Source organism: Salmo salar, chromosome ssa12, assembly GCF_905237065.1.
Source record: "Salmo salar chromosome ssa12, Ssal_v3.1, whole genome shotgun sequence".
Lineage (NCBI taxonomy): Eukaryota > Metazoa > Chordata > Actinopteri > Salmoniformes > Salmonidae > Salmo > Salmo salar.
Genome location: NC_059453.1, coordinates 83,497,385 through 83,521,563, shown reverse-complemented (window position 1 = coordinate 83,521,563; position 24,179 = coordinate 83,497,385). Strand labels below are relative to the sequence as shown.

General features: G+C 44.2%; 1 protein-coding gene across 3 annotated transcripts in view; it reads right to left on the bottom strand.

Annotated features, from left to right (window-relative positions):
• LOC106565962 (forkhead box protein J3) overlaps positions 1–24,179 on the bottom strand; it is a 163,130-nt gene that overhangs the window by 59,083 nt on the left and 79,868 nt on the right. For 2 of the 3 annotated variants that reach the window (XM_014133654.2, XM_014133655.2), the window contains exon 2: positions 20,168–20,637. In XM_014133654.2, coding sequence (XP_013989129.1) covers positions 20,168–20,491 — 324 coding nt within the window. In that variant the 5' untranslated portion in view covers positions 20,492–20,637. Of the gene's footprint in view, positions 1–20,167; positions 20,638–22,540; positions 22,801–24,179 lie in introns of those variants that run through there. The other variant, XM_014133656.2, reaches the window with a different exon arrangement.

Here is a 24,179-nt window from a genome sequence, read left to right as displayed (position 1 = left end):
GCAATAAATCACCAGTAAATAAAAACTTAATTCAAAATAAAAACTATCATACGGGCTATGATGGAAGCAGAACATTTTTCTAAAATCAGATCATAGTGTTGTTTTTAACTCCTGGAAAAACTCCTGGCCCTAGGGAAGACGACAACATTAAAACCCTTTACATGGACAAAGAGACAACTGCGTTTGGACAATAAAACAGAGCTGAGCTCTGTGTATGCAGAGTTGCATCTGTAACTATAAAAGACACTCACAGTTTGTCATCACTATTGAGTTGATTAATTCAAGTCAATCATTTTGGATAAAAAAATGCCTCTGACCTAGCCACCCAAAGTGTGCATATAAACCAAAAGAAAACCTTCCCATTTCTCTCAGAAATAAATGGGCCTATTTTAAGCTATAAAAACATGACGTTACATTTTTCTCATGGCCCAGATGGGATCAGAGGGCATAGGCTTCTCTACACTACCTGCAGCTGTGGTGATTATCAGTAGGCTTCTCTACACTACCTGCAGCTGTGGTGATTATCAGTAGGCTTCTCTACACTACCTGCAGCTGTGGTGATTATCAGTAGGCTACAGTTGATCAGACTAAAGCACAGACTAAAATGTGCACGTTGCCAAATCATGAGGAATTGTATTTTTGAAAAATTGGTAGCGGTTATGGGCTTCCATATAAAACATTGTCGCAAATCTACAGTGAATTCACTTATACCCATGTTTTCGGTCTCAATTTGCTTTTACGACATGTAATGATGCATGCATGATCTTGATAAAAATGAAGCCTGGTTTGTTGTATGATTTTGGAGGATAGTTTGTCCTATCGGGGGACCGTTTGTATTTTGTATATGCAGCGTCTTCGGATGATGAGATGAACGTGGTTAGGTAGGCCTACCCCTGAACATTAACTCAGTACCACTACTTCTTACACACTACTGTTCAAAAGTATGGGGTCACTTAGAAATGTCCTTGTTTTTTTAAAGAAAAGCTCATTTTTTTGTCCATTAAAATAACATCAAATTGATCATAAATACAGTGTAGACATTGTTAATGTTGTAAATGACTATTGTAGCTGGAAACAACTGTTTAACTTCTTTGGGATAGGGGACAGCATTGGGAAGTTTGGATGAAAACCATGCCCAGCGTAAATTGCCTGTTACTCAGGCCCAGAAGCTACGATATGCATATATCTGGATACACACTCTAAAACACTCTAAAGTTTCCAAAACTGTTAAAATAATGTCTGTGAGTATAACAGAACTCATATGACAGGCAGAAACCTGAGAAAAATCCAACCAGGAAGTGGGAAATCGGAGGTTTGTAGTTTAAGTGATTGCCAATATCCTGTGTCTGTGGGGTCAGATTGCACTTCCTAAGGCTTCCAGTAGATGTCAACAGTCTTTAGAAGTTGTTTCAGGCTTGTATTGTGAAAGGGGATCGAATAAGAGCTGTTTCGCGCTTTGTGCATTTGGATTACTGGACTAAACGCGTGAACAAAAAGGAGGTATTTGGACATAAAGATTAACTTTATCTAACAAAACAAACATTTATTGTCTAACATGGAGACCTGGGAGTGCCATCAGATGACGATCAAAGGTAAGTGATTAATTGTAACGCTATTTCTGACTTTTGTGACACCTCTCCTTGGTTGGAAAATGGCTGTATGGTTTTCTGTGGCTAGGCGCTGACCTAACATAATCGCATGATGTGCTTTCGCCGTACAGCCTTTTTGAAATCGGACACAGCGGTTGGATGAACAAGAAGTCTATCTTTAATCCTATGTATAACATTGTATCTTTCATCAATGTTTATGATGAGTATTTCTTTAATTTGATGTGGCTCTCTTCAAATTCACCAGATGTTTGTTTGAGACAATGCATTTCTGAACATAACGCACCAATTTCAAATGAGGTTTTTGGACATAAAGATGAACTTTATCTTACAAAACACACATTTATTGTCTAACATGGAGTCCTGGGAGCGTCATCCGGTGAAGATCAAAGGTTAGTGATTAATTTTAACGCTATTTCTGACACCTTTCCTTCTTTGGAAAATGGCTGTATGGTTTTCTGTGGCTAGATGCTGACCTAACATAAATCGCATGGTGTGCTTTTGCCACAAAGCCTTTTTGAAATCGGACACTGTGGCTGGATTAACAAGAAGTTTCTTTAAAATGGTGTATAATACTTGTATGTTTGAGGAATTATAATTATGAGATTTCTGCTGTTTGAATTTGGCGCCCTGCAATTTCACTGGCTGTTGGCGAGGTGGGACGCTCACGTCCCGAACGAGAGAGGTTAATGGAGTATCTACATAGGCGTATAGAGGCCCATTATCAGCAACCATCACTCCTGTGTTCCAATGGCACGTTGTGTTAGCTAATCCAAGTTGATCATTTTAAAAGGCTAACTGATCATTAGAAAACCATTTTGCAATTATGTTAGCACAGCTGAAAACTGTTCTGATTAAAGAAGCAATAAAACGGTCCTTCTTTAGACAAGTTGAGTATCTGGAGCATCAGCATTTGTGGGTTTGATTACAGGCTCAAAATGGCCAGAAACAAATAACTTTCTTCTGAAACTCATCAGTCTATTCTTGTTCTGAGAAATGAAGGCTATTCCATGCAAGAAATTGCCAAGAAACTGAAGATCTCGTATAACGCTGTGTACTACTCCCTTCAGAGAACAGCACAAACTGGCTCTAACCAGAGTTGAAAGAGGAGTGGGAGGCCCCGGTGCACAACTGAGCAAGAGGACAAGTACATTAGTGTCTAGTTTGATAAACAGATGACTCACAAGTCCTCAACTGGCAGCTTCATTAAATAGTACCCGCAAAACACCAGTCTCAACATCAACAGTATAGAGGCGACTCTGGGATGCTGGCCTTCTAGGCAGAGTTGCATAGAAAAAGCCATATCTCAGACTGACCAATAAAAAGAAAAGATTAAGATGGGCGAAAGAACACAGACACTGGACAGAGGAAGATTGGAAAAAGTGTTATGGACAGACAAATCTAAGTTTGAGGTGTTCGGATCACAAAGAAGAACATTCGTGTGACGTAGAAAAAAATGAAAAGATGCTGGAGGAAAGCTTGACGCAATCTGTCAAGCATGGTGGAGGCAATGTGATGGTCTGGGGGTGCTTTGGTGGTGGTAAAGTGGGGTATTTGTACAGGGTTAAAGGGATCTTGAAGAAGGAAGGCTATCACTCCATTTTGCAATTTCCTGCTACAACAGGACAATGACCCAAAGCACAGCTCCAAACTATGCAAGAACTATTTAGGGAAGAAGCAGTCAGCTGATATTCTGTATATAATGGAGTTGCCAGCACAGTCCCCAGATCTCAACCCTATCGAGCTGTTGTGGGAGCAACTTGACCATATGGTACGTAAGAAGTGCCCATCAAGCCAATCCAACTTGTGGGAGGTGCTTCGGGAAGCATGGGGTGAAAAATCTTCAGATTACCTCAACAAATTGACCACTAGAATGCCAAAGGTCTGCAAGGCTGTAATTGTTGCAAATGGAGGATTCTTTGACAAAAGCAAAGTTTGAAGAATACAATTATTTCAATTAAAAATCATTATTTATAACCTTGTCAACCTCTTGACTATATTTCCTATTCATTTTGCAACTCATTTCATGTAAGTTTTCATGGAAAACAAGGCCATTTCTAAGTGACCCCAAACTGCGTGGCTTTTGCGTGGTCCCATGGTGTTTATACTTGCACACTATTGTTTGTACAGATGAACGTGGTACCTTCAGGCATTTGGAAATTGCTGCCAAGGATGAACCAGACTTGTGGAGGTCCACACCTTTTTTTTTCTGAGGTCTTGGCTGATTTCTATTGATTTTCCCATGATGTCAAGCAAAGAGGCACTGAGATTGAAGGTAGGCCTTAAAATACATCCACAGGTACACCTCCATTTGACTCAAATTATGTTAGTCTATCAGACGCTTCTAAAGCCATGACATCTTTTTCTGGAATTTTCCAAGCTGTTTAAAGGCACAGTCAACTTAGAGAATGTAAACTTCTGAACCACAGGAATTGTGATACTGTGAATTATAAGTGAAAGAATCTGTCTGTAAACAATTGTTGGAAAAATTACTTGTGTCATGCACAAAGTAGATGTCCTAACAGACTTGCCAAAAGTATACTTTGTTAACAAGCCATTTTTGGAGTGGTTGAAAAACGAGTTAATGACTCCAACATAAGTGTATGTAAACTTCCGACTTCAACTGTATATATATCATTCTATTGGTTGCAATCATTTTGTATAATAATTCAAATTGAAAAACTCTAAGCTGATTTGGGGGTATAAAAAAATCCCTGTTGTGTAGAAATGCCACAATAATACTGTATAACCGAGCCTTGATCACCAAAACAAAATGCATTTACCTTTTTTAGGGTAGAGGGTATAATAGTGAGGGGCAGATCATGCGCCACGTGTTGGTGGTTACATTTAGCCTTTGCATTACTTAGTAAAGGCCCAATTAAAGGAGAGGAAATAATGTGATTGCTTTGTGCCATGAAGTCTGGCAGAGAAACCAAAGACCTTTGATTTGCTTCCATGCCTACATTTCAATTACGGAGTTCATACTCCGCAATAAGAGCAATAATCAAAGCATACAACTCATAAAATGTAGGCAACAAGCATTCCTTAATCTACCATTCTTGACAGAGTCAAATTTATTCGTCAACTTTTGAAAACAAAATGGTGACTTAGGCTACGCCTGAGAATAGCATCATTATTTCTCTGGAATGGAAAAGAAAAAACATCCTATCACATGTAATGTACCAAGAGAGTCAAATTGGTTAGGCATTTTCATTTTCTATTCAGTATTAGAAACATGAAGGCCATGATTGAGCACCACTAAAGGCAGGACGGAGGAAGCTGTTGCAATTGGGTCGAACTCATCCGAAACGTGGTGGGGTTGTCTGGTGGCATCATGTATTCACTATGCCTGGTGAATGCAAACCTACTGACTCTGGGAGTTTAGCTGCTCAATGAATTGCAAGAAATTATAATTTTCTGTGGAAATATAGGTCCTTTGTTTCATGTTCAGGTGTGTTCTTCTCCCATTGCTCTCAATAGAGAACAAACAGGGAGTAGAAAAGGAAACATGAACTTGATCACAAATAGACCAGGGGTCTTCAGGGCCACATTCACCTTCATCCGAAGCCTCTGGATAGGCTGTACAAAATACAAATGTGATCCCCCAATAGGACAGAGAGAAACTATCCTCCAATTATACAAAGTATGATCAGTAACTAGTCAAAGAAACAAACTTAAGTTGGTATGGGGCAGCCAATCACGTCATGCCTTTGCATCACAATCCAATAGAACATTACTCAATCCTGTAACCGAGGCAGATCTCCCGCGATAACCTGTGCACTATTCATTTTAAAGGAATGTACAGAGAAACAGAGAAGAGACTTTAGACTTGGATGTGCCGCCTTAGCTTCCAACTTCAGACCAAATCAGAACTTTCCTTGAATCTTATTTGACTTCCTACTGAGGTAAAATAGGTCACAGCCTTCCTAAACAGTCAAGGAGCCAAGTTAATGTAGAGCTGCCATACTCGCTGACCCATAAATAATACATTGCAGTGGTCAAGAAGGGCCAGACACCTCAGAGCACCCATTCATCCCACAATGGGCTAATTCAAAGCAGGAACCCTACAAATCAGCTGGGCTAGACAATCTGGACCCTCCCCTTCTATATTTATCCACCGCAATTGTTGCAACACCTATTACTAGCCTGTTCAAACTCTTTTGTATCGTCTGAGATTCCCAAAGATTGGAAAGCTGCCGCGGTCATTCCCCTCTTCAAAGGCGGAGACACTCTAGACCCAAACTGTTACAGACCTATATCCATCCTGCACTGCCTTTCTAAAGTCTTCAAACACCAAGTTAACAAACAGATCACTGACCATTTCAAATCCCACCGTACCTTCTCCGCTATGCAATCTGGTTTCAAAGCGGGTCATGGGTGTACCTCAGCCACGCTCAAGGTCCTAAATGATATCATAACCGCCATCGATAAAAGATAGTACTGTGCAGCCGTCTTCATCGACCTGGCCAAGGCTTTCGACTCTGTTAATCACCGCATTCTTAAAATCGGCAGACTCAACAGCCTTGGGTTCTCAAATGACTGAATCGCCTTGTTCACCAACTACTTCTCAGATAGAGTTCAGTGTGTCAAATCGAAGGGCCTGTTGTCCGGACCTCTGGCAGTCTCTATGGGTGTGCCACAGGGTTCAATTCTGGGGTCGACTCTCTTCTCTGTATACATCAATGATGTCGCTCTTGCTGCTGGTGATTCTCTGATCCACCTCTACGCAGACGACACCATTCTGTATACTTCTGGCCCTTCTTTGGACAATGTTAACAAACCCCCAGATGAGCTTCAATGCCATACAACTCTCCTTCCGTGGCCTCCAACTGCTCATAAATACAAGTAAAACTAAATGCATGCTCTTCAACCGATCGCTGCCCGCACCTGCCCGTCCAGCATCACTACTCTGGACGGTTCTGACTTAGAATACGTGGACAACTACAAATACCTGGGTGTCTGGTTAGACTGTAAACTCTCCTTCCAGACTCACATTAAGCATCTCCAATCCTAAATTAAATCTAGAATCAGCGTCCTATTTCGCAACAAAGCATCCTTCACTCACGCTGCCAAACATACCCTCGTAAAACGGACTATTCTACCGATCCTTGACTTCAGCGATGTCATTTACAAAATAGCCTACAACACTCTACTCAGCAAACTGGATGTAGTCTATCGGGCGGGCGGGTGCGGGTCACCAAAGCCCCATATACTACCCACCTCTGGCCTCACGGCTAGAAGAGCTACAGGCTGTTGGGTCAGGGAAGAGGGCTGCAGGACTCAAAGCCTGGGCTAACAAATCGGTCTGGGACACACCCACTCTGATCACCATATACATACTGTTGTATTAGGACAGAACTCACAACATCTACCTACTGTAGCCTGCATAGAGCCTGAGCAAAACCACAATGTAACGATAAACACTTAAAACACATTGATAAGATTCCAGGGTACAATCCAGTCTGAACACTGGCAACAAGTAAGCATAGTCAGTAGCAGTATAAAGACATTCTGCTTACACAGTTCCTGCCTTGTAGCAAATTTACTTCCATCCATTCATTTTTTTTGTGTTTGTTAATGGGACTTTCATTGGATAAATTAACTGCAGAAAACATTCATTGAGAATGTGACATTGACAAACGAGCAATTACAACCAGCGATATTTATGTGTCATATCCCTGGCTGCCATGACCTGCGATTAGCCCCTCCGATGCAGGATGGGAGAGTTGTGGCTGTCAATAGGAGCGGAGAGGAAGGCTGAGCAGCCCATTCTGACATGTCATCCATCACTGGTTCTGCTCCGCTCCACTGCCACAGCTGTGTCACTGTCCCCCTCGCCATAGAGCGCTGACCCCAATGAGGACCCGCAGGCATGGAGATCAACTTTCACTCTCATAGGCTGTCCTGACGTGAGCAAGGCCAGAGAGAGACGCATACAGCAAAAAAACATTTGTGGCAATGATGACATTCTGATCACTACGTCAATATTTAGCAATGTTATACTCTGCACTTAGAGAGATATCTTGGTGTTGACCACATGAATTTAAATGCAGAAAGTGGAGATTGCAAGCGGCAGCGTGAGGCTATTAGCTCTGGGAGAATGACAGAAGGGGTGATCGGGGTTAAGTAATTACCACGGTGGAGAAAGGACGGATTAAACAAAGATGAAATGAAACGACATTGGCCAGCAATGTTCGCACTATAATTAGGCTACTAACCATGCTGATTACATCAGCACACCAAACATTTGGGCTGGCGACCTCTGTTTTTAATTCCCATCAGATGACAGTGATCAGCAGTGTGGATGTATAGGCTACATAACATAGCTTAGATTCCTGTACTGTAGGTGTAACTGCATTATGCTCAGTTGAGAGCTTACCTCAGCCAGCCTCCAGACCTCTGGCCAGATCACCAGCTAGTCTCCTGTTCCTCTGGACCTTCCCACAGACCTCACAGCTTCTGCTAATTAGTCATGGCTGGAGCTCTCTCTCTTCTTTCAAAAAGGAAACGCTGAGCACGGGAGAAAAGCTGACAAATTAGTAGCGAGATCACAGGAGGCAAACTGATCTACAGGGAGAGCAGACTACCTCAATTACGGATATTGTTAATTCGATCAAACAAAGACCAGGAGACAGACGGGAAGAAATCCTTCAGACACATTTTTTGTTGTTTTATCATTCATGGTTTTTAGAGCATTTATGAAAATCTTTATATAGCAGAAGCCAGCGGCAGCAGCACTAGCCGGTCTAGCCCAGCTTAGGCGGATTTAACAGTGCAGATTCAGAGTTAAAGGCGGATTCCAAGGACTGGGCTCTATTTATAGCATGTAGAATTCATTATGGCTCAGCGCCTCCCTCTCCCCTCTCGCTCTCGTTCTCCCGCTCTCCTGGCAAAATCACAGAACCTACGAGAGGCCATGCTTAGGTCAGACTGCCTTAACACAGAAAAGCCATGAGTAGGCTTTCAATAAAAAAACGAGACTGGCCAAGCTGATGCTTTCATGACTGGGCTTTACAGTATTCCTACACTGGAGCCATGATTAAGCTTTCACTGTCTAGCAGGGGCCTATGTTTTGTGCCATCATCATTAACCTTTATTCAAAGCTTTTTAATCAAGCTGTCACTTTTTAAGTCAGATGGTCCAGAGCTATCCTCAGACATTGCATTACATTTTTGGATAAGGCTTAATATACAGGATAACATTTTTTGCTATGTCACAATTGCACAAAACACAGGGAGTGTTATCAGACTTTTGCTGCCCTTACAATGACAGGTCATAGACCAGGAACACCATAATAAAAGGGACAAATGGACACACCTCAGAAACATTCACATTTACAATGCAATAAAAACCAGCAAGATTTTTCATTCAAATCTGACTGGGTACAAAATGATGACTCTAGGATTCTCACACTATCCGTTATCCCTACAGAAGAACCTGACGACTAGCTAATGATTTTCCCAGTTTTATGAGTCGTTTTAAAAGTGCTTAAAATTCTTTGCAGTTCATAACTTTAACTATGTAGCGAGGGTGATTTCCCCCCGAGCGGGCTCCATTTCCAGATCTGAGACGAGGCATGGGCACGGCCTATTGGAGGTAATGATCTCAGTCCCACATAAGCGATCTGGAACATATCTGGAAAAGCCATAAAAATACAGAAGAACCACCCCCTTCCCTCAGTTATTAAATACGCACATGTAAATCTCAGCCACTCCAAATTCAGCCCTGTAATGTACTTCAATGTACTGCTCAGGAAGTATCACTGCGGTGTGTAGTGTATCAGTCCAAACTCTATCCCCAGCTACTGAGCGGCTCTACAGCCAATCCTGCTTCCCCACTGCTTTAGTGTCGCTGTAGCGCTCAGTGGCTGAGTAACGTTCCAGCATAACAGAGAGAGAGATGCAGTGCTTTTGGAAAGGCCTGGAGCAGTGACTCAGCATAACAGAGAGAGAGATGCAGTGCTTTTGAAAAGGCCTGGAGCAGTGACTCAGCATAACAGAGAGAGATGCAGTGCTTTTGGAAAGGCCTGGAGCAGTGACTCAGCATAACAGAGAGAGAGATGCAGTGCTTTTGGAAAGGCCTGGAGCAGTGACTCAGCATAACAGAGAGAGAGATGCAGTGCTTTTGGAAAGGCCTGGAGCAGTGACTCAGCATAACAGAGAGAGAGATGCAGTGCTTTTGGAAAGGCCTGGAGCAGTGACTCAGCATAACAGAGAGAGAATGCAGTGCTTTTGAAAAGGCCTGGAGCAGTGACTCAGCATAACAGAGAGAGAGATGCAGTGCTTTTGGAAAGGCCTGGAGCAGTGACTCAGCATAACAGAGAGAGAGATGCAGTGCTTTTGGAAAGGCCTGGAGCAGTGACTCAGCATAACAGAGAGAGAGATGCAGTGCTTTTGGAAAGGCCTGGAGCAGTGACTCAGCATAACAGAGAGAGAGATGCAGTGCTTTTGGAAAGGCCTGGAGCAGTGACTCAGCATAACAGAGAGAGAGAGATGCAGTGCTTTTGGAAAGGCCTGGAGCAGTGACTCAGCATAACAGAGAGAGAGATGCAGTGCTTTTGAAAAGGCCTGGAGCAGTGACTCAGCAAGTGTGCGCCCTGTCCAGAGCACAACAGTGCATCACTGTCCAGCAAAATGTGTTGCTCGGCAGGGAAAGACAAAACAGACTTAAAAGCTCATGTTTAGGCTACGATTGGTTGTATGGAACCTATAGATAAGACTGAACTGTGAAGTCATGGTCATGAGCAGGGAAGAGATACTGTTACATATAAGAACAGAGCCAAAATCGGTACATACAGGTCACAAGAGACAGCTCCAGAGCCCAAGCCCTTTCATGTTCCTCCTCACTGTAGTTGACTCTTCACTCCGCGGGGTGGTGGGGACAGCGGCTCCTGCCAAATGGATCCGGGGCATGCCAGCCAGCATGTCCTCTCTGCCCACTCTGAGGGGCAGAGCGTAAGCAGTGGGGAGGCGGTGGGTGGCAGTAGCAGGAGAGGGTTTAAGGTGAGGCTGGTGGGTGGGCTGCCAGGCAGGAGCTTCCTAACACGGGAAACCAGCTCACAGCAGGATCAAACCGGCTGCTGAATGTATCACTACCGCCACCGGGCCACCACACATCCACTTCTGCTGCATCTACAATTTACAGCAATCTGGGGAAAGACGGAGTCGCTAAAGATATTCCCACATGCACCTCAGAAAACAAGGCTCTCACTTGCACTGCACTCCCTTTGATACAGAATGATAAGACAGGGTTCTAAAATGTCAGATTTTTTGGATGAGGAAAAATAAGCTTTAGTGTTAGGCTACTGCCTAAATGTGTATCTGAGCTGCTGAATTATTCAATATCAGCAAAGCTTTTAAAATGTAAATGCTTGCTTAACAGCGTAATGATGATACAGGCTGGATGAGCAGATGGAGGCATCACAGTCTAGCATTGAAGCAATTTTACACTTTCCCATTCCACGCCCTGAAACCCAAGCTTGTGGGAGATTGCAGGGGCAGAGGAAAGTGCAAATACTCTTACCTGGCTGATCACATTTAAATAAGCAACAGAAGGAGCTGTCTGGGATTTCTGTGCTGTAGTCAGTCACTACAGTAGTGAGCAACAACATTCTCTCCAAAGTAAATAATGTCCCGGAGGAATGTCAGCTCTCCAAATCACCTCTTAAAAAATACAAATGTCTCCAGGCTGCCATTATTAAGCCTGCGCCATCCAATAGGAAGGCCAACCTTTGATCTGTTTAGGGTGCTGTGTATTTGCATTTTATAATGAGATCAGAGGCTAGTTCTGTCCAGGGCCACTGCAGAAGGCAACACCACACCCCAGCTCTAGTCTACAGACTGGCCGACATAGGTCTCCTCCAGTGTCTGAGGCTGTCTCTATTAACATGTTACAGTAGCTGTGGCTGCAGTAGGGGAGATGGTGTTTGTTGGGCAATCAGCAGCTATATGCATTATTTTTTCTGCTTCCCTGCATGCATGTGTAGAAAAAACAGGGGGGGGGGAAATCAAGCCAGTAGCAACAATCTCCTCCTCAACAGTTAAAGTTCAAAAGCAAATATTTCAGGAATTTTTAAACTGGTTGAGAATTGCCCCACATTTTCTTTGGCATCCCTCACCTGAGAGAGACGCAGTAGGGAACTTTCTGCAAGGAAAGAGTTTCTGCCTGCTCTGGACGACATTCGGTGTGGGAAGCAATATTTGAGATGGGGGTGGGTGGCAACACAGTCAGAAGCTGTTGGATGAGGTGTGTGTGTGTGTGTATATTGTGGAAAGTCTCCATCTATACTGTTGCCAAGGGGACTCCTTTGGAGAGAACTGAGAGCACTAACACATAAGCCTGTGATGGTCATTACATTTTGGATGATGGTAATTGGCCAGCCAACTGACTGCAGTCCCCATCATTTTTATATATACAGAAATATATTGTACATTTTTTTGCACATTTAGACTGCATGTACTGCAATATAAATAAAATGAATGGAACAAGCATCCTCATTCAAGTCAATGATGGCACAATGGTGGAGTGGCAGCTATTGTGAGGAGCAAAGCAGAAGTAAATGCAGGAAGTAAAAGCACGTAGTGTACCCATCAACGTGGTGTGATTTGTTGATTAAACACGACTGACATTTCAAGAAAATACATTCCATTGCATGCGCCACATCAGTTAACATAATTTCAAGGAACATTTTACATTACAATGGAAATTGCATCACAATACCAGACAGCCATTGCGAATGTACCCATGAGTTTACCAGTCAAATTGCTCGGGTTAGAGGTTCCAAACCGTTCTCCCGGTGTGTGGCGGGAGAGGAGGTTGAAAACGCTATGTCGGGGACCGCAGGCAAATTGGTGTTGTGACATAATCGCGGCAACAGCAAAACATAATCTAGCGAAGTCTAGTGACAAATCAAGGGGCCAATAGGGATGGGAAAAAAATCCCAAATAATTGATAGTCGGATATAATTTACTATGTATCGTGTTGTTTGGACAAAAATCACAATATTGGCCTCAACCACAGACCATGAGTAACCACGCCAGCCCAAGACCTCCACACAGGAGTATTTCTGTCTGTAATAATGCCATTTTGTGTCGAAAAACTCATTTTGACTGGCTGGGCCTGGTTCCCCAGTGGGTTTATATGAATTGACTGATTTCATTAAACTGTAACTCAGTAAAGTCTTTGAAATTGTTGCATGTTGAGCTTCTATTTTTGTTCTGTATAAATAATTATATATACACACACCACCGGTCAAAAGTTTTAGAACACCTACTCATTCAAGGGTTTTTCTTTATTTTTACTATTTTCTACATTGTAAAACTATGAAATAGCACATATGGAATCATGTAGTAACCAAAAGTGTGTTCAAGAAAACAAGATACATTTTATATTCTTCAAAGTAGCCACCCTTTGCCTTCACAGCTTCGCACACTCTTGCCATTCTCTCAACCAGCTTCATGAGGTAGTCACCTGGAATGCATTTCAATTAACAGGTGTGCCTTCTTACAAGTTAATTTGAGGAATTTCTTTCCTTCTTAATGCATTTGAGTCAATTAGTTGTGTTGTGACAAGGTAGGGGTGGATACAGAAGATGGCCCTATTTGGTAAAATACCAAGTCCATATTATGGCAAGAACAGCTCAAATAAGCAAAGAGAAATGACAGTCCATCATTACTTTAAGACATGAAGGTCAGTCGTTACAGAAATTTACAAGAACTTTGAAAGTTTCTTCAAGTGCAGTCACAAAAACCATCAAGTGCTATGATGAAACTGGCTCTCATGAGGACCGCCATAGGAATGGAAGACCCAGATTCACCTCTGCTGCAGAGGATACGTTCATTAGAGTTACCAGCCTAAATGCTTCAAAGTTCAAGTAACAGACACGTCAACTGTTCAGAGGGACTGCGTGAGTCAGGCCTTCATGGTCGAATTGCTGCAAAGAAACCACTACTAAAGGACACCAATAATAAGAAGAGACTTGCTTGGGCCAAGAAACACGAGCAATGGACATTAGACCGGTGGAAATCTTCCCAAATTGGAGATTTTTGGTTCCAACCGCCGTGTCTTTGTGAGAGGCGGTGTGGGTGAACAGATTGCGGCTGCTAGAATCCTAAATAGAACCAAAAAATGTGATCATATTACTCCAGTGCTAACCTCCCTACACTGGCTTCCTGTTAAGGCAAGGGCTGACTTCAAGGTTTTACTGCTAACCTACAAAGCATTACATGGGCTTGCTCCTACCTATCTTTCCGATTTGGTCCTGCCGTACATACCTACACGTTCGCTACGGTCACAAGATGCAGGCCTCCTAATTGTCCCTAGAATTTCTAAGCAAACAGCTGGAGGTAGGGCTTTCTCCTATAGAGCCTCATTTTTATGGAATGGCCTGCCTACCCATGTGAGAGATGCAGACTCGGTCTCAACCTTTAAGTCTTTATTGAAGACTAATCTCTTCAGTAGGTCCTATGATTGAGTGTAGTCTGGCCCAGCAGTGTGAAGGTGAACGGAAAGGCACTGGAGCAACGAACCACCCTTGCTGTCTCTGCCTGGCCGGTTCCCCTCTCTCCACTGGGATTCTCTGCCTCTAACCCAATTACAGGGGCTGAATCACTGGCTTACTGGTGCTCTTCCATGCCGTCCCTAGGAGGGGTGCGTCACTTGAGTGGTTTGAGTCACTGACATGGTCTTCCTGTCTGGGTTGGCACTCCCCTTGGGTTGTGCTGTGGCGGAGGTCTTTGTGGGCTATACTCGGCCTTGTCTCAGGATGGTAAGTTGGTGGTTGAAGATATTGAAGATATCCCTTTAGTGGGGGCTGTGCTTTGGCAAAGTGGGTGGGGTTATATCCTTCCTGTTTGGCCCTGTCCGGGGGTATCATCAGATGGGGCCACAGTGTCTCCTGACCCCTCCTGTCTCAGCCTCCAGTATTTATGCTGCAGTAGTTTGTGTCGGGGGGCTAGGGTCAGTCTGTTATATCTGGAGTATATCTCCTGTCTTATCCGGTGTCCTGTGTGAATTTAAGTATGCTCTCTTTAATTCTCTCGCTCGGAGGACCTGAGCCCTAGGACCATGCCCCAGGACCACCTGGCATGATGACTCCTTGCTGTCCCCAGTCCACCTAGCCGTGCTGCTGCTCCAGTTTCAACTGTTCTGCCTCGGGCTATGGAACCCTGACCTGTTCACTGTGATTATTATTTGACCATGCTGGTCATCTATGAACATCTTAGCCATGTTCTGTTATAATCTCCACCCGGCACAGCCAGAAGAGGACTGGCCACCCCTCATAACCTGGTTCCTCTCTAGGTTCTGGCCTTTCTAGGGAGTTTATCCTAACCACCGTGCTTCCACACCTGCATTGCTTGCTGTTTGGGGTTTTAGGCTGGGTTTCTGTGCAGCACTTTGATATATCAGCTGATGTAAGAAGGGCTATATAAATAAATTTGACTTCCGCATGTGTATTTCCCACCATAAAGCATGAAAGAGGTGGTGTTATGGTGTGGGGTTGCTTTGCTGGTGACACAGAATTATTTAGAATTCAAGGCATACTTAACCAGCATGGCTACCACAGCATTCTGCAGCGATACACCACCCATCTGATTTGCACTTTGTGAGACTATCATTTGTTTTTCAACAGGACAATGACCCAACACACCTCCAGGCTCTGTACAGGCTATTTGACCAAGAAGGAGAATGATGAGTGCTGCATCAGATGACCTGGCCTCCACAATCACCCGACTTCAACCCAATTGAGATGGTTTGGGATGAGTCGAACCACAGAGTGAAGGAAAAGCAGCCAACAAGTACTCAGCATATGTGGGAACTCCTTCAAGATTTTGGGAAAAGCATTCCAGGTGAAGCTGGTTGAGAGAATGCCAAGCTTGTGCAAAACTGTCATCAATGCAAAGGGTGGCAATTTGAAGAATCTCAAATACACTTTTTTCATTACTACATGATTCCATATGTGTTATTTCAGAGTTTTGATGTCTTCACTATTATTCTACAATGAAGAAAATAGTATAAATAAAATAAAGCTCTTGAATGAGTAGGTGTTCTAAAACTTTTGACCGGTAGTGTATATAATTTTGTTGGAAGGTTATGACTGTTTTTTTAATGAATGTCTTCATCTCTAGCCGATGGTTACACAGTTCTAGGTAACTGTGCCAGCCCTACGGTTCCCAAACTACGGGTTACCTGGAGTTGGAGTGGGACAAAGGAGTTTGCGGTGTAATCAGTGGGCGTGGCTCCGCCGGACACACGTTTTCAGAGGACCTGATCAGATTAGACGGCCGGTTCTTAGCGGGATTATAAACCTGTTTTGTAAACATGGATTTCAAATCTCTGCGCATAATAAGCGCTTTTGCATTGACTGGCTGGGATCCCGGTAATCCTCCAGTATCTAGACATTTAATACCTTTACACTGAGGTTTATGTGTATCGCACCACTAAGGATCCCACACTAACGCATTTCAGCAGTAGCCTAAAAGACCAACGGTTCCCAAACTACGGGTCGCGACCTCATGTGGGCTCGTCTGATATGAAATGGGTTAGCGGGAGAATTTCCAAAATCCGGGGATAAAAACAAATTATAATATCGTCTTTGCATCTCAAAATCATTGTAATGTGGTTAACCTTAAAAATAGAAATTATAACGATTCATATCTAAAAGATCACATTCAACCAGAGAGTGCCCTTAGATCACAGGAAAAGGGCACACTAGAGCGTTGCACTTGAATCATTCCCACGGTGAATGGCTAGGCCTGCTACGATATGAAACCACACACTATTGCAGAGACTTTGATATTACCAGACGCAATTGATACGGTGAAAACAACGTGTGGGGAGGCAGAGGCACAGAAACTCACATCAATACCTTTGTCAGATAACACTGTTAAACGAAGAATGTATGCTATTAATAGCAATCAAGAGGAAACTGACTGAACAACTCAAAAACGGACGTTAGCTGTGAGGGCCGAGATGCCCATGCATTGATTTTTGTTCGCTATACTTGCGGGGGATGCTACATATTGTTCTGTCTCACAATTCCCAAGCAAGAAACAGCACAGGGGATGTTTATTATGCTGCATAACTATATTGACAAAAACAGATTCCATGGGATGGAATGGTGAGTACTTTTGAACAGATGGGGCTCCATCCATGGTGGGACAGAGGTCAGGCCTCTGCACACTAGTTCTGAATGTGTCTGCCTCTGCCATGTGGACACATTGTATGATACACCGAGAGCAACTGGCGGCAAAAGAGCTGAGCACAGAACTCAGAGATATACTGCAGCAGGTAACTTCAATTGTAAACTAAATCAAATCACATACCACTGCACTGCCTGTTGCAAAACTATGTGGAGATATGGGATTCGTTTCACACCGTGGCTTGGTGGTTATCAAGGGGGAGTGTAGGATATATTTTTGCATTGAGAGAGGAACTGTTGTCATTCACAATGGATGTAAAAAAACAGACTTGGTTGACCTATTGTAATGAAAAGAGAATGTGTCTCCTTGCCTCTGAAACAGAAAGATTTGGGAAACTGAATGCAAGAATGCAGAGGAAATAGAAAAAAACATTCTACAGATGAGTGACCAAATCAGTGTATTCAGAGGATAGAATTATTAATGAAGAGAATTTTTCAAAAGCGAACCATTCACGTTCCCTTGGCGGTGCATGTTTCTAACAGAAAACATCAGTAAGTGTCCCAGCTGCTATGAGACCAGGCTGGTGTCCCACACGAGTAATGACTGCTCACCTCCAATGCTTGTAAGAGGACTTTAGGACCTACTTCCCAGTCCGTTTGACTGTGATCCTGGCTCAATTGACATGCCGGTAAGTGAAATCGAACAGCTGATCGAGCTGTCATGTGACCAAATGCTGCAGACAACACATTCACGGGTCACTACGGAGGAGTTTTGGTTCCTGCAGTCTCCCTCTGAGCATTAATGCCTTGTTCAAGACAACTGGGAACACGGGGAAAAAAGAGCTCAGACTGGGAAAAATTGTTTAATGGTCATCCAACTCGGAATTCCAACTCGGGAACCTTTCAAGGGGTCCAACTTTCCGACCTGAAGATTACTGACATAATTTCACTTCCCAGTTGTATTGAAAGCACCATAAAACTCATGGTACCCTTAGCCAGCTTATATCTGTGTGAAGATGGGTTCAGTGCTCTCTTCTGTATTAAAGCCAAATATCCATCCACGTTGGAAAAGCTCTGACGCGACATGCATCAAGCACACCCATCTCATTAGTGGTGGTGAAACAACCTCCATTATGTCAGACTCATTTGCAATTGACTACCATCGCCCCACATTAAAAGTATGTGATAGTGAGTTGAGAAGACAATCAGAAATAGTGTTAAAATGTTTTTCCATTGACTGCTACAGCCCCAAATAAAGTAAACATTAATTACATAATTTTTTTCACATAGTTGGGCTCGTGAGAATTTTCAGATATTAAAATTGGGTTGTGTTCCAAAAACAGTTTGTGATCGCCTGCTATAGGCTGTGTGCTGGGAGAAAGCACGTCACGGCAGGGACGAAGTTAGACACCCAGGCAGGACATCATCGCTTTAAATTCATTAGTGGACGCTCAGGAAGGAGCCAGACAGTGTCAAACTCATAAGCTTAGAAACTGACCCACAGCCTAACGTCTTGATAGCATTAAAAAGTCTCCGAGACGAGAGCTTCTGATAGGAGGAGACACCTCCTAACCTGGGAGAGACCAGATCGCTCTTATTCCCCATTTAATCTGGAGAAAGTCATTAGGGCCAGCGCCACATATCCAATATTGTAATGACATGGACTTGAATGGATGGGATTGAGCAGCAAGATTGAATTGGAGTGAACGGAGGATAGGACTCCACACAGAGAGGGGTCCATTTTAGAATACAAGAAGCTCTATAAAATGTACATACATGATTCTATCATGTAACATGCTCGGTGATGTTGGTACAAATAGATACTATGGGATGAGGGGGAAAACTACAGAAAGGATGATGCATCCTTAGGCAAGTATTCTTGTAAGAGGCATACTGGGTCAACAATATATAATACAGGAATAGCCCGTGAGTTTCTAGCTGTTCCCCCAACAACACCTTTAACTTATAGAGCCTGTCCTACAGCACAGGCCCATATAAAAAGAGACCACATTATGAAACTCTTCTGCATCACTTCAGAGTTTAAAACATTGTCAAAAAGGTGCTTTAGAGAGCGTGTAAGGAAGCCTCTGTCTACATGCCTGCTCGTGGTCGCTGTGTGTGAATATTCACTCCTTCAAACACAGCATTCATATTTCTTTGACCTTGATGAATTATCTGTTCTTACTGACAGCACTTATTGATATTTCTTAAAAGCGTAGACTAATGGAGTTATATTGAGATGATTAAATGAGTTGCCGGCGCCTGGATTAGCCCGGTTTCATCTCGGCGGCGCAGCCTGCATTATCATACAGAGCAGACGTGTGCGTGCACTGGGTCCTACATTCCTGCAGCGCACCGACATCACTGGGGGAATAGCGGAGCGATGACTGCATCCGACCTACATTCACCTCACCCAGACATGCTCACAACAACCCTCACACGCCCACTAACTCAACTACAACACATGCTATAGCTGCATTCCTATCCTAGCAGATACAACGGAGGAGGATAGGATGACTACTGCTAAAGACAGCATCCCCAGGACTAGCACCCTGCTAACTCAACTACATGCTTTTGCTCTTAGAAAATGGAAATAAATGAACAGGGAGCAAAACATGTGTAGTGCCATTACATGTTTAACATCACAACCTGAAGATTGTCAACCTGAATACAAGTCAACATCACCATAAAGTACAGATGTTAAAAGTTGTTCAAAAGGTCATTATCCACTATAGTTTAGTAACCTTAGCAAGATATTGCATATCTACAGAGTTGACATGAAGCCAACTCAACCCAAATGTATAATATTGTTGGATACTTTCTTCCCCTTCCATAGATTCACTCGCACACACACTTGCTCTTACACACAGGAAATGGGCTACATACATTGTGCCTGGCTGCAATAAAGCAGTGCCTCACATTCTGGTCCATATAAATGTCACTGACTGGAAAAAACAATATCAATTTCTATCTGGGCTCTGTAAAAGGCAATCAGCATAGCTTCATCTCTGTATATCACGTGCTCCTTGAGATGACACAGCACTGGCTCTCTCTCCTACATAATGGCTTTCTCCTATCAAGGCATCTGCAATGAATAATACCACCCATGAATGGGCTATTTAGTCTGTGTTCGCAAAGATAGGGCCATCTCTCGCTCTGAATATTAATCCAGAATTGTACACTTCACACAGTTCTGAGGGTTGCTCCTATTATTTCACTCAAAGATGTAAGGCACTTAGTGGATATAGAGTGGGTAGTCTCGCTTTGAGCTTTAGTGAAATAACAGTGTGGGTGATTATAATGAATGACAGTTAGCTTTATGTCTAACTCAATGTCTACAAACCATCTCATACACTCTGTCATGACATCAGCTCAGAATGACATCCATTCTACTCCAGCTCCTTTCTGTCCATCATCTTACCTTCCAGCCGCTGCCCGCCTCCCTGTAGTAGGGGAAGTTATCGCAGATCCACTGGTAGATCTCGCTCAGGGTCATCTTCTTCTTCGGCGAGCTGTTGATGGCGAAGGTGATGAGGCTGGCGTAGCTGTAAGGCGGCTTGCCGTCTTTGTGCTGCTGGACCTCCTCCTGGTCCAGAGTGGTGTTGGGGTCCAGCATGGCGCTCTTCTTGCCCATGCCCGGCCCCCCGTGGTGCCCCTGGGCATCAGCCTTCTGGATGGCTGCCCGCATGGTCAGCTGAGGCAGCCAATCCATGGATGTCAGACTACTCTCCAGCTCCGACGTCATAGTGACGACAGGCTGGGCTGCGGCGAGTCTGTGGTGGTAGAAGGGGGTTGATGGGCGAAATGCAGGCCAGGTGAGGTGAGTGGAGGCTGAGGACAGGGCTCCCCAGCTCAGGGCTTCAGCGGTCTAGCTGTCTCTCTGAGTGAAACCTAGAAGATGAGGAAGCAGAGTTTTTAGTCCAACTACATACATTTTGAAATTACACTAACAATGAGGTTGGTTGAGCATAACTAATTACACAAACACGTCTGGCAGCTAGCTAAGCATTCAGTATCCAATTAGTACCATATTTCCTGTAGTGAAACTGTACACTGCAGACTGGTTTTTGGTACTTTCAAAATACCAGGGCTCCCTTAACATGTGGATGCTTCCCATTTTTCATGTGAATATAGAAGGGTTGGGAAATGCCAGGGATCTGGCAATAAAATAATAACAACACTAAGTGCCAATACAATATTTACATTGTCATTTAGCAGACGCTCTTACATGAGCAATTAGGGTTAAGTGCCTTGCTCAACAGCACAGACCTATTTTTCACTTAGTTAGCACGGGGATTCGAACCAGCAACCTTTCGGTTATTGTCCCAACGCTCTTAGCCGCTAGGCTACCTGCGGTTAAGAGAGATTCTCACGATTCTATATATGTATTTCGATTCGATACTTGTATTTTACTGTGATTTGATGTTCCACACATACTGCTCACCATATGTCTGTGGCAGAGAGAGAGCATGACAAAACCAGTTTATCAGTAAGTGCTGAAACCATGTTGGCTCACTATTTGGAGAGAAGATGGAGAACAAGCTATAGGATGAACAACACAGGAGTTCTGGAGCAAGTACAGCCCACTAGTGCTAACTAAAGTAGAAGGAAAACACACACGTACGTGTGTATATATTCATTTTTTCATTTTTTTTACAGTCAAATATTGATACATCCCAATATTATTTTTGGACAATATAGTAGCTGTACCGATTTTTTCCTTCATCACTAGCATATAGGCAGTGTGGTTGTGTAAACAGATCCTGGACACAGGCAGGTTTGATTGACTCAAATCTGTGCCATGTCTTCGGTTCCACTCCTGAGCTGTGGTAGTGCAGTTTGTTTCTGTGACCACATAGAGAAACTAATCTGAGTCGTGTTCATAACACCAGCAAGGCTGTCTGACAACCACTCATAACCCCTGATCCCAGGCCAGCACACAGGAACTCTAACCCCAAATATCCCACCACCGCTGCAAGTTAGCTGATTCACACTCCTCTCCCTGCCCACTCTGCTCTGCTGCCCATGCCAGATGGGGAATTGTTTTCACAACTGCCAGCGAAATGGGGGAATGGCTCATGAGGAATTGCGACCCTCGCGAGGTTAGTAAACTCCCCTCCCCTTTCACTCCCACAGGCGGAGCCTCTAACGTAAACAAGCAGCCCTGTGCAGTTGTGCCAACCACAGTCCTCAGCTCAGCCCTCTGCCTTCCTCTGCACCCACAAACAGCTTCTCTCTGGGATCGCTGCCCTCTGGTTTAAAATAGAAGCAGAGGAGAGGTCTGAAGTTACAGGCATAGATAGGTGAACGCATGCTGCCATGCCAAACAACACCCCTGTGTAGTGACACTGCACTATGACGGAGAGAAAGTCCCGCAGGAAAAAGAGAGCGGAACCTCCAGCCTGTATGTGTGTGTCCTCACAAGCCCGCCGTGCTGTATTAAATACCTCACAGGCCGCTGAGGGTTTGAGGGGCAGTAGGAATGCCCTTGACAGAGACACCGACTGAAGAGATGCAGAAGCAGCACTTAGAGCTCACTGCTGCTTTATTCCATGACACTACCAAACACCACAGTGGCTCTGGAGCTAACTCAAATAAAAGGTGAGTGAGGACCTGCTAATGAGAGGGATTTTATGACAAATGATGGTAGAGCGGCACGGTCGGCACCCAACCCTCTCCTAGATCAAATAAATACCGGATTCTCATTACGTGCCGTTGAACACAGGAATCCCAGATTGTTTTACAAATTATTGCATTTCAACACAAGCCACATCACCCGGTGTCTAAACCTCACCCTGCATGGTCTGTCTATGTGTCTGTCGCTCTCTGGGGCCGGTCCTAACCGGCGTGTCGCTCTCTGGGGCCGGTCCTAACCGGCGTGTCGCTCTCTGGGGCCGGTCCTAACCTGCGTGTCGCTCTCTGGGGCCGGTCCTAACCTGCGTGTCGCTCTCTGGGGCCGGTCCTAACCTGTAACATTCTAATTATGAAGCAGGGCTAGGATGCAGCCAGAACACTGTTGGCTCGCCATGAGAGGCCAGCCAGCTGACAGACGGCAGGTTGATGACAGTGCCCCCCCCGAGCGAATGCCATTTGACCCCATGCTAATGATCCAGATGCTTTATAATCTGCAGGGCCGAGCGTCTTAATTAGTGAACCTCGGCTGTGGCAGGAATGATGAAGAGCAGGCAGTAGCACAGCGGCCCTTCCGCCTTCATTAGGGCAAGGTTCCGTGACAGACAGGCAGCCAGGGGTAGGGCTGAGCCTCAGAGAGAGACAGGCCCCAGCCTGCTGCTGCTGGGGAGGACCGATGCACATGTACCACAGGCCAGGTATGGTCTGGGGTAGCCAGCCAGGGGAGGGTGAGACTGGGGGCAGTGGAGAGGAATGAACGTGCTGGCAGCATCATAGCTATCCAGAGGTCAGAGAGTTCAGGCATCAACACTTAGGAGCCCCAGATAAGAGATTACCACTCCACACACAGACCCGCTTTGATCTGGCTGAGGCCGTCACTGTTGCTTTCACAAACCCTGGGTTTTCCTCCTATTTAAATCCATTTTGAGTGTGGTGCACACTTGAACTGAGTGGAAGAAACACCTGGACAAATGAATTTATATTCAGAGGCGCGCAAGTGTTTGATCCCCCTCGGATTAATGGCAGATTTGGTATTAAAAAGATGGGGACATTAAATATTTTAATCCAACAAATTCTTGTCAAGAGTTCCCTACCTTTTTATTACACAAAGAGCACTGACAGTGATTCAGTCATGTGTCTGTACCTAAGGCTGATGTGTCTCAATCAAACACAGTGCAGACATGTAGTGCCAAACCCTTCTCAGTCAGGCATCATCCTCAGTGAGGCAATAGGGTGAGTAATGACAGCCTGCGGTCTTCACCTTAATATCACAGTAGATTACACTGTCTCCTTTGTGGTGTTGTGAGAGAATGGAGGTGAGGAATTGTGTTGGAAACTCACCCCTCCCACATTCCCCTCCTGCTAAATTGTTGCAGACGCCTACACTTGGCAAGCGTTTGATAGTTTTAGTACCTACTTATAGCTCCATATAAGCTATTTCAAGTAAGTACCTTTAAACGTTTAAATGAAGTTGGGATATTTAACGTTAAGAAAAATACCTTACCGAGAAACATTTTTTCCCCCCACAACATTAAAATCACAGTGCCGTTATCACAAAACATCATTACCCATGTTAAAGCCAAACCAGACTATATGGCTATAAAAGCCTAGGGAAAGTTGTGTAATTTAAGTAAAACCAGAGAGGAAGAGGAAAACATTTGTCTACTTTGTTGAATTTGCGAGGCATGCAAGACAATTAATACATTGCCAGATGCAGATTACCAAAACATATCCACATGGTTCTGCCTGCCCCTCTGCCTTCTCCCTCGAGCTGGCCTGCCTGCCTGCCCCTCTGTCTTCTC